This window comes from Clinocottus analis, unplaced genomic scaffold (genome assembly GCF_023055335.1).
Source record: "Clinocottus analis isolate CAN_PGR_092001 unplaced genomic scaffold, fCliAna1.0.p SCAF_6, whole genome shotgun sequence".
Taxonomy (NCBI): Eukaryota; Metazoa; Chordata; class Actinopteri; order Perciformes; family Cottidae; genus Clinocottus; species Clinocottus analis.
The window spans coordinates 12923506-12934612 of NW_027176218.1; the positions used below are offsets into that span (position 1 = coordinate 12923506).

General features: G+C 41.4%; 1 protein-coding gene across 2 annotated transcripts; it reads right to left on the reverse strand.

The window, feature by feature from the left end:
* Positions 1 to 559: 559 nt before the first annotated feature.
* On the reverse strand, positions 560 to 10165 carry ric8b (RIC8 guanine nucleotide exchange factor B). 2 transcript variants are annotated; one of them, XM_068603012.1, is made up of 10 exons: positions 9987 to 10165; positions 9607 to 9654; positions 8892 to 9521; positions 6784 to 6875; positions 4717 to 4867; positions 4237 to 4332; positions 3820 to 3964; positions 3495 to 3639; positions 2974 to 3093; positions 560 to 892 (listed from the first exon to the last, which is right to left on the reverse strand). In XM_068603012.1, the coding sequence occupies exons 1-10, from the start codon at positions 10068 to 10070 to the stop codon at positions 787 to 789; spliced, it is 1617 nt and encodes a 538-aa protein (XP_068459113.1). In that variant the 5' UTR covers positions 10071 to 10165; the 3' UTR covers positions 560 to 786. The 2 variants fall into 2 exon arrangements, with proteins under 2 accessions (XP_068459113.1, XP_068459112.1); XM_068603011.1 differs by having other exon boundaries at positions 4237 to 4335.
* Positions 10166 to 11107: the final 942 nt, after the last annotated feature.

Genomic DNA, 11107 nt, shown 5'->3' on the forward strand with positions numbered 1-11107 from the left:
GAGCTGTGTCTCAGTTCAGAGCTGGATCACCAGAGGTTTTTTAGACTGAAGACGGAATAACGGGCCAACATATATTATAATTTTGCTTGAACTAGATCAGACTTAAACTCGCAGATAAATAGAAGTTACATGGACACATTTATCATCAACCTGATACGCTAATTGCTAGTTGTGCCACATTTTGTACACGCAAACTTTAAAATGCTGCATGTAGAATTGACGATGAGCGGCAATTGATAGACAGAGACAGAATTTTCGTTCCTAATTTCTTTTTCTACATTGAGGCAATCCACAGACAGAATTGCGAACACAGGGAAGTGAAGAGACGGTGAGCGAGCGAGAAACACGTACGGCTGTTTCTACAACTCTCATCCAGCTGATTTTAGAGAATTGTTTGTAGGTAATAGTGCTATATTCAGTTTTTTTATGAATGATTCTCTGATTCATTACCACATTTTCCCATCACTACGACGGCTCCAAGCTCCTTAAATCAAACGGTGGACTATTCGGGGTCACGCCTTGGATAGTCACGACTATAGATCCACACATTGAACTGATATTTGCATGTTTAAGTTAATATAAGATTTATTTTTTCCTTGGGAGGCATCGGTACAGCGTGTGGATCTTTTGTCTGACTTCTGCTACTTTTGCACAGTCACAGTAGACTGACCCACCGTCATGGGCACTTTCCTGCAAAAAAGTCCAATCTTGAAATGGGACACAGCTCCAGATGTGTTTGGGCCAAGAGGCTTTGGCCTGGAAAATGTGGCCTACATGTGAAGTGCACTAGTCAGAGTCTGATCCTGAGTCCTCAACGGGATCACAGAGAGTTTCTTCAAGAGGTGCTAACGTCCCGTCGGGCCTGACCCCCATTGGCCGGATCACGTTCTGCCTGTAGACACAAAAAGAAAAACATTGGATGTGCTGGAAAAGAAAAAGGTTGGATAGGAAGGTAAAACGTATAAATTATATATTTCCAACGTAAACAAAGCCCAACTTTGTTCAGGACCCTTTGTATCAACAAAGTTTTAGGAGGGCTTTTACTTTTACATCGAGAACTCAAGGACCACCCTATTCCCCTTCAAGGACACTTGCCCCGGTCTGGCCATCCTCACTGCCTCCCTCCTCCTCTCCAGCAGATTAATTACAGGATCAGCACTCAAACTAATCTCCTCAAAGCCGCAGCTACTCCTTCATCCTAATCCAATTATACCTGTTCTGTGTGTCACCACTTCTTCTAAGATGATTTATCAAAGAATTATTTACCACAAATATAAAAAAAGGACCCATTTACATTCATTTGTAAAGAGATTCAAAAATAAATGGCCATGTAATTCCCACTGATTCCTCCAATTACATTGAACTCATCCTTGGAAAACTGCAGGTTAAGTTCTACATTCTGGAGGAGACTTGTGGTGTGATTAAATCTGAAGATGTTTTAGCATTTAAAAAATAAAAATAATTCTGTGACAACACCTGCAGAGAAGCCCCAACAGTCCACAGCCTCATATGACTGGTTAAAGTCAGCAGGTAAAACAAGGACAAACAAAAACATGTAACTATCTCTCCCAATTAGCGCAAAAATATTCCCTCCTCTCGTACTCAGCAGTGACAGAGGACTGTCAGATGTGAGAGGGGGTGCAGAATATGTGCTAATTGGAGGACCAGTTAAGCAGTTACGGGAGCACATTCTTACAGGGCTCTGGCTGATCTCCTTAGAGCCGGTACTGAGGAAGCACCTCTCAGTCATCATCAGGAAGAGAAGAAAGAAGTTGCAGCCTCAGAAAGGAATCTTCCTCCTCTGGGCACACGTGCCTCATTACAGCTCAACCCTCTATTTGGCTTAACAATAACGAGGTCAGCTTACTTATGTCTGTACATTTGTTCACCCCTGTCCCTTCCTCTTTGTCCACGTTCCACCCAAACTGCTTTGTTGTTAGCTGTACCTCTGTCTCAGCCCACTCCCTGTCTGACTGGCTCCTCAGAAAGACACAATAAAGTCAGGACACGAGTGTCATCCAAAACCTGAACGTGGCAGATAAAGGAACCAGGACCATCAAGCCGACGTTGTGTCCCAATTAGGTGATAATTAACAGAGCTGTGGTAATGATGCTGCGGTGGCGTGCCGGCAGCTTCCATTTACTCCGGCTGAATGCTACGGCGTGCTGGAGGCCCAGGCCTAATTGAAGCTGCCGCTAACGGCAAGAGATTCTTCCTTTGATGAATCGGTTGGCAGGGAGCATGCTCACTGTTACCTTTGTACAGGCATTGTGACGAACGTGCGCCTCTGCTCAGGAAGGAAAGGTCAACACAAATACTGCAGCGCTCTTTGAGGAGGACACAAATAATAATATGAATAATTTGAGCAGAGGAAGTTGCTCAAACTGAAAAAGTTAATAATCTTAGTCGAGCCTCAGACAAATAATGAATTGTGTTTCTTGTCAAAGACTTCTGTGGTGTCTAAAGTTGTAAATACACTTTTTGGTTGTATAGAATGTTCATAAAGGTGTGTGTGTGTACACTTTGAATCCAGATATTCAGGATTGAGAAAATTCAATAAAATTCAGATTAAAATTCAGATTTAATTGAATGGTTAAATACTGTTAAATAGAGCAAAGAGCTGTCAATGTGTTAAACAGATTCAAATAAAAAAAGTAAATGTGTGTGACTCTAGATAAAACTAAACTCTTCCACCATTTTTGTCATAAACTACATTTATGATTTGAATATAAGAGTAGGATACTGGTGGGGGGGTTTAAGACACGGACCATGTTATCAAAACATCCCAGATTCGAGTCCAAGCGGGGAACTTTGTTGCGTTTCGTCCCTCCTTTCATTCTCCTCATTTCCTGTTAATTCTCTACTGTCCTCTCTCATATAATATTTACAAGAAATATTTACAGGATTATGACTGAAATCAATTCAGCAGTCCCTAAATAGGTATTTTCTCCCTTTTCTAGTTTGTTTGTTTACCTTGACAACTTGTCAAACATATTGACAAGTTTCTGGGCTTCGTACTCCTTCTGCTCTTCGGTCATCTCTTCAATGGGGTTTGGCATCGGCTCCTCCACATGACCGGTGATAGGATTGATGCTGGAACAAGCAGATGAGCAAGATTAAAAGGTGCGCAATCTGAGATTAGGAGCATTTTGATTGCCTCTCAACATGCAGCCGGGAGCAAACCAGTGGGGCGGGATCACATGCACTAACATGTACCAAATACACGGGCGACCGACAAAACAAAGAAAAGCTCAGATTACAACACATAGAGGGAGAGCAGCTTCGTTCTCTGCTCAGGTAGACACTACTCAACTATATCTTTACAAAGCAAATAGTTGTTTGCTGCTCTATTAATGTTAAGAATTTTAAATATAGCTCAATAATGAAGAGCTGCAAACAGATTCATACTCAATCAATGTATGCAGATTAATATATTTAACAAGTTGACACTGAATTGTCAATGCTTTATTCTCAGACCGGTGCAGAGCACTCACAATGGTTTAGCAGATTTGTATTCCTCTGTATCGGAGTCTTCATCGTCTGAGTACTGAGTCTCTCCTCTCCCTCCAGCGAGAAGTCCTCGAGCCACCAGGAGTCCTGCTGCGTTTCCATAGCCGGTGTACTTCAACAGGTTGTCCACTACAAGACACCACACCACACTGAAGGTTGTGCAGTTACAAATACATGTTCCTGTGTGATCACTCCATCATCATAAGCATCCAACTGAAGACGTCCTTCCTGCTCTCTCATTCTCTCTTTTTTCTTTTCTCTCTGATGCGCTGAACCCAATGTTCCTCCCATGACCTGACCACTGCTCACCGCTTTCTTTGCAGAGGACAAAGAGAAACTCTGCAGCCGTCTGCTTCACACCCATGTCAACGTGCGTCATGAGGCGAACCAGCTTGTTTCTGGTGGTGGTGCCGATCTCTGGCCTGATCTTTACATCTTTCAGTGGGGGAAGAACCTGTAGGTGTACATCATGAAAAGTTCAGATTATTGGTTTTCTGTCACATTAACCAACCTCTCAAACATAGTAACTGGCTAATGAACACACACATCACTAAATAGCAAGAAAGTAACACAAATCTGGTTAAGATTCCTATGAGCTGTCAGTGCTTTCCTCAAACACTTCAAGGGGGCAGATGCTGGCCTTCCACATCAAAAGAGCAACTCCATAAGAAATGTCAGACATTGTTTGATAATGACCTCTTTTAAATATGTCTGAAGCTACTGTACCTGAGCTTTGATATATCTGCGGATCTCCCTGTGGTGTCTGGATCCTTCAGTCAAAAGGCTGAGCACCGGAGTCAAACCTTCTTTGTAGTTGGAGCCCTGCTTGGAGTGACACAAACCACAAACACTTCACAAGCTGCACAAACTGTGGATAGGTTTTATTCAGCGGAGCACTAATAGGTAACGAATAAGGAGGTAAAGATGAGATGTGAGTGAAAAACTGAATGACATGCAGTAACGCGTTGTGTCATGTTGTGCTATGCTACACTAGTTAGCCAAGCTAGCTAGGCCAAGGAGCCTATATGTCTATGTGTGCATCTTCTTAATTTATATGTACGCTTGTCCTGAAGTGTCAATTACAACAAGTAAATGTACTCCACTTGTATCACTATATTGCAAAATATATCTTTTTTTAAATAATGTAATTTTCAGTGTTTACCAGCCAGCTCTCTCTATGTATTTGCTGCAGAGGATGAACTTTACCTTGTCCATCCTTTTCGCCATGAAGTCTATTAGCATCTGGACTGCATCCATATTTTTCCCACCATATATTTCTAGTCCGCCCTGGACAGGCACGTCGATTAACACATCCAGGCAGGACACAGGCAGATTATTCAGCAGGTTGATGGCATGGCTGGAAATACATTCAGAAAAATTCTAATTATGTAGATCTTTACAAAAATATTCAATATTTAACAGTTGAGTGATTAAAAGGCACTCAGAAATCAGCAGTTACTGAGATGAGAGAAAGGCCAACGTTTAGTGAAGAAGTGGAGATGATGATTTAAAAAATAAGACTTGGAATGTTTTGCTTGCGACAAGTTGTTCCAAAGTCAATAACCCCTAAAGTAAAGGACCAAATTCAAATAAATTCAATCCAGTTTATTTTGTATAGCCCAAAATCACAAATGCAAGATTTGCCTCGGAGGGCTTTATAATCTGTAGACATAACATCCCTGTCCCAGGACCTCACATTGGATCAGTAAAAACTCCCCAAATAAAGATAGTAAACTCCCTCTAACAGGGAAACAAATCTTGTTTGTTTCTTCTTGTTTTTGATCTACATGTTGGAACAGCTGACGGGGAACTATGCGATCTGGCTCACAGCTGGTAAAAGTTGTTTTCAAGTAAAGATTGATTACATTTTACGTCCATCTGTGCCACACTGCTCTCCTGAAAATAGAGATGAGTGTAGTTTTTACAATGTACAGGAAATAAAGGTGTATAATTGAAGTGTTCACCACCACCAAAATCTCCAGCTGTGTTTAGTAACTAGAAATGTCTACCTTCATGAATAAAACTTGCAACAGCCAACTAGCAACAAAGAAAGACAGATTTTAGAGGAGAACTCTGAAACAGTGAATTTGAGAGGACAAAAAGATGGTGTCTGTAAAAGCTGGACGGCACCGATGGAGTAAAAATCTCATATGGTGACTGGTGCCAACGCCAAATATCTTCTAATGCGCATAACTAGAATTGTGAGGAGAACAAAGTGGTGTGTTGCTCCGCCTTAAAAGAAGATCTCAATAATTGGAAACATCTTCTTACTTGTTCAATGCATGCGAACCGATATTAAAGTTAGTTTCTTAATTTTAGGGCGGCACCTACCTATTGATGATTCTTATTTTTTCTTATTTTAATTATTGGTCGATCAAGTCAATATTTTATTTTTATTCCGAAGTAACAGAACAATTAATTTGCCCAAAATAAACATAAAAAAGTTGTCTGATCAATATTTCAATATTGTATTCAATGATATTTTTTATTAAAACAACCAAATGTAACCATACAGAAGGTGTAAGGTTACCTCACCATCACAGCAGCGGTGCAGAAAGTACTACTAAGTACACATGGAGCGATAAAGAAACAGTTTAAAAATCAAGTTTAAAAACACGTGCTGTGTGTTTGTAATCCTAACGCAACAATGTCTGATGAAATTGAGATTGAAATTGAACACCTCAAACCCTCCTTAAAGTGTTTTTTTTTTAATTTTCTCTAAAAATACAACTTTAACCCTTCACACTCCCCTTAAACCGGTTCTGTCAGATCATCACATTCACAGATAACACTAGTTAGGTTGATCAATAGCCCAAATACCCATGACCAGTTTAGCCAGTGACTTGACAGGTCAAGAGAAACATCAGTCTCTTTTAGATAACACTGCATAAATTTCCATCTATGAATTCTTGGCATTCCTGCATTAAATTAACATGAAAAGAAGATACTGCCGCAGTATTGCGACAGCTAAGAGCATCGATCAACCACCCAGAAAGGCTACAGAGGCTCCGTTTTTCCCACGACACCCCGGTCTGCTAACGGACCTAACGAATGTGCTCTCAGTCTTAATTTGCAGGGGCAGCTCTCTCATTCAGTGCTAACATGCAAATCACAGGAGAAACTTGGACACAAGTGATTTGACGGATTGGTGGAAGAACTTTGTCAGTATGTAGAAATGTTCTATGCAATTCACAGGTAGCAGCGCCTTCAATCAATGTTAACGGTGTAGCTTTCTAAAAGAGTTCAAATAAGAGTGAAGGACAGACTTCTCACCTGTGTGCTTCCTCTGTTTTCTCCTCGGTCTCAGTCTTCAGCATCAACAGATGGCGCAAGATGGCAGCGATCAGTCTGAAATGGTGGACATCCTATTTAAATCAAGGACGGACAAAAAGTTAATTCCAATGCAGAACGTTCAATTGTTTAGAGGTAAAGAAAACAATGAGACAGAAAACCTCAAACTACAAGGACAGGGACCTGGAAGCAAAGGCCTACCTGAAAAATTAGCTGCCTTAAAATGTTGTGAGGAATCACAACCAGAGTGTGAAATACTCGATCAAAACCCGACAAACCCCTGAAAGTTACATTTTGGGGGCGTTTCAGGAATAAACTTTTTACAAATATTTGTCATATGCAAGATTGTGACTAAAAATGACTTTTAAAGCAATTCTTTCACAATTATTCATTATTCAAAGGGCTTTCTTATTGTCTCGGTATTGTCTTTGGTAATGTGTGTGCAAAATGTGTACAGCCTAGTTGATCGCCTCGATTTATATCCATGAAATCCTGTAGGTCTATATTGAGTCTGTCTACCAGTTCAGCGTAACCCTGGAACACAACCCCCGATTTCACACACTGGTCACATCCAGTCTGAGCAAAAAGAGGAGAGCTAGATGGAGTGACTTCAACGCTTTAAGTCTAGATTTGAAAAAACAGAGGAGGAGGAGGAAGTTTGGATTTCTAGAGTCAAAGAGGAGAGCAGGGTTTTACTTGAAACTAATAACTAAATATAGTGTCATTAAGACTTACACTTTGTCAGATGCTGTCCTCGCAGTCATGTGTCCCCTTCAGTCAAAATTGCATTAAATGTTTGACAATATCTTTTTAGAATCAGCCTTAGATACAAACTATTACATGATAAGTACATCATGAATGACATCAATCACAACCAAATGTAATACTTGACACATGGTCTAAAAGTGTATGTACCAAATATCTTCCCATTGCATTCACAGCCTAAGATTATACCGTTTTGGCATGTGAGAAGTCGATGAAAGAGATACATGTTGGCACAGTAGGAAAAGAAAAGGTGTGAATACTTAAATTATTAATGGCTCAATGCTGATAGACACTACGCTATGGGTGAAACATATTTTTGCTTAACTAGATTCCTAAGTAAAATGACCCGGAAGAATTAAGTGACAGCAATGATATGTGCTGTTTTAATTATTTAAATGCTAAGGAAAGGTGCTTCAATGCTACATTTCTTATTTTTGCCTTTAGCCTACGGTACACTGGACAGACGTTGACGAAAGGAGATAATGTCGCCTATGCAGCAGCAACATTTAAAGCAATGCGCAATTCAGCTTTCAAAACTTTCACCGTTTAATTGTACACTATGGATACGTTTCAATAAAACATCCTTCTTCAGGAGGTGTGATCCTGTGTTGACAGGAATCCTTCCTTGAGTTGTCCAGCCATGAGTTTGTCACTGTACCCTAGTCATCATCTATGTGTTATACTTAAAGATGCTAGCAAAAAACTAAAATATTAGTCCACCATCATGTAATTGGAGTTGGAGTAGCATTGCGGTTGTCTTTTCCTGAAACCTTATGAATTCTCCTTCACATCTTTATTAACTTCATGATGTTTTCCATCATGGAAAAGTGGTTAGGAACAGATTTGGATGAAATTCTTGACACTTCGATCACAGCCATGGGCGTGGCCAAAACTCAAACGGACATCTTGACTTGTCTTGCGCTGGCCCTTTAAATGCCGCTAGTCACAGGTCATAACAAATTGCATTTGTGTTTCTGATAGTGTAAATTGATGCGGTTGATTTATGTTGACAATCAAGATACTATTTATATTATGTCACATTTACACTGAAATTGTTTATATATATATATATATATAGAGAGAGAGAGAGAGAGAGAGAGAGAGAGAGAGAGAGAGAGAGAGAGAGAGAGAGAGAGAGAGAGAGAGAGAGAGACATAATTTGCCTTTAGTGGAACAGTCTGATCGAAAATTCATCAATTGACCCTAGCTAGAAACATTTTCATCAATGCACAGGTTTCTGCTAATGCAGTTGCAAGATAACAAGAAAGAAAACAAACCAAAATGACTAACTTGCAACAGACAACACATAAGCTGAACACACTCACCTCACCACCAGTGTCAGACAGTGTGAGGTTGAACAGGGCTTTGAGCGCCTCCATTGCTCTCTCATTGTCCTCTGCAGGCATGGGCAGAGCCTGTGGATCTGGACTGGCAGCTTCATACGGACCAACCCAGCTCACATCCAGGGTGTGCTCCAGAACCTCCGTCAGTAGTCTCACAGCATGTCTTTCTCTCCTTAAAACCCCTCTCACATCAGGTCTTAGTGCAGACACCAAGAAGAGAAGGCGCAGTGTGAAGAGGCCCACCTCATGGTGCCATGTACGGGCTGTACGCAGGGTGGCACAAAGGCCATGAACCAGCTGCATGTCTACACTAACCTGCTGAGCAGCAGGACTATTGTACACCACATTGCAAAGGCACTTCAAGGCTTCCACCACCACCCTTTCCTGCTCCTCTGACAGGGTGTCCTCCTGAGAGATGTTTTGGTTGTCATCGCCTTCCTCTCCAGCACTCAGCCTCGCCAGTCCTCCCAGGATCAGCATGCCCTCAGTGGTGGCTACAGGTGCAAGGACACGCTTGTCTCTGGACAGGATGCGCAGTGTCTCGAGACATGTCTTCTGACAGCTAGGCTTCGCCAGCCTCCCGAGGACTGACAACACACTCTGGCACAGCTTCTGAAATGAAACAAGTATTGATAATAACGTAACTAGGCCACCCTGAATGCATGATGACAGGACTGCTCAGGTAACTAGTACTTACACTGCGCAGGGGTTCTTCCTTCTGGTCAAAACTGAAGGTGTGACTGTTCTGAAACAGATAAGATGCTCATTGTGGACACCAAACAACTCAGCCAGACATGTCACACATATACCTCACTATGAATAAACCCCGGTCCTCACTATGAATAAACCCCGGTCTCTTTAAAATGATTTAATTAGTTCCCAAATACCGCCAACAAAAGGCTAAAGTGTGCTTATAGTGTTATTTAAAGTGCAGTCACGTGATTTGTGAGCAGCAGTCGGCTGTCGGATGTTCAGCTAATTCCAACGCTAGTTGTTTAGCTAGCTCGCCAGCTAACTGACGTTAGCATGGCAATTTGTTGTGGGTGACGTAAAAAAACGAGCAGAGCCGCGATTTACCTCTCGAATATATTGCCGCAGAAACCTCTCGACGTCCTCCTCGTCGGCAGTTTCGAGCTGTGGCAACATAGTGTTCAAATCCATGGTGGATATCGGAGGAAAGAGGAGTTAGCTTGGTTGGGACGCGACCAATGGTTGCAGCTATCTAGCTAACAGCTAGTTGGCAGCAGGCAGCAGGCTCAGTGTCAGCGAGCTCTGCTTCTGTCAACAGGGAAACTCCCCTCACTCGCTCACTGGCTCACTGGCTCCATCACTTCAGGGCTGCTCTTCGCTGCGTTTTTGGGACAGTACAAATATACAGTGTTATAATATAGATTTATATATACGCCTGTTGAGGAACTACATGTCAGTTGTGTGTGTGAAACATTTATATTATATTGAATGTGTAGATATGTAATTGTAGCAACATTTTTGAACAATGTATTTGACAGGAAACAAACCTTTAACTTGTATGCGATATATGTATATGAGATTGAAGTAAATTAACATAGTAGTGACTATAATGCTCATTTTTAATACTTTGCAGTCAATAATTGCCAGAAGTTGTACACCCACAATCATCACCACACGCTGAGTTTCCTTTCTTGAGATTCTTTGCCAGGCCTTTACTGCAGCCTCCTTCAGTTGCTGATTGTTTGTTTCTGCTTTCAGTTTTGTCTGAAGGAAATGAAAACCATGCTCTCTTGGGTTGAGATTAGGTGACTGACTTGGCCATTGAAGAATAATCCATGTATTTGCCTTGAGAAGCTAGGGCCATTTTCACATTATGCTTTGGGTCATTATCCATCTGCACTGAGAAGCGCCATCCAGTCAGTTTTGCAGGATTTGGCTGAATCTGAGCAGATAGTATCACCATAAACATCTCAAAACTCCTCCTGGTACTTGACACAGCTGTTACATCATCAATAAACACTAGTGACCCAGTTCCATTGGTAGCCATACAAGTCCAAACTACAGCACGGCCTCCACCATGTTAGACAGATGATGTGGTCTGCTTCGGATCAGGAGCCGTTCCTTTCCTTCTCACCACTTTTCTCTTATCACCATTCTGGTACAAGTTAATCTTGGTTTCATCTTCTAAATAAGATCTAAAAGTGATCAGGCTTATTCAGTTTTCTGGC

Excerpts from the sequence above, each read along its gene's own strand:
- ric8b (XM_068603011.1), bottom strand. The coding sequence starts at position 10,070 with ATGGATTTGAACACTATGTTGCCACAGCTCGAAACTGCCGACGAGGAG. Across the intron at positions 4,868-6,783 it reads AAAACAGAGGAAGCACACAG|CCATGCCATCAACCTGCTGA; the intron begins GTGAGAAGTCTG and ends ATGTATTTCCAG. Across the intron at positions 3,640-3,819 it reads TGTCCTCTGCAAAGAAAGCG|TGGACAACCTGTTGAAGTAC; the intron begins GTGAGCAGTGGT and ends GGTGTCTTGTAG.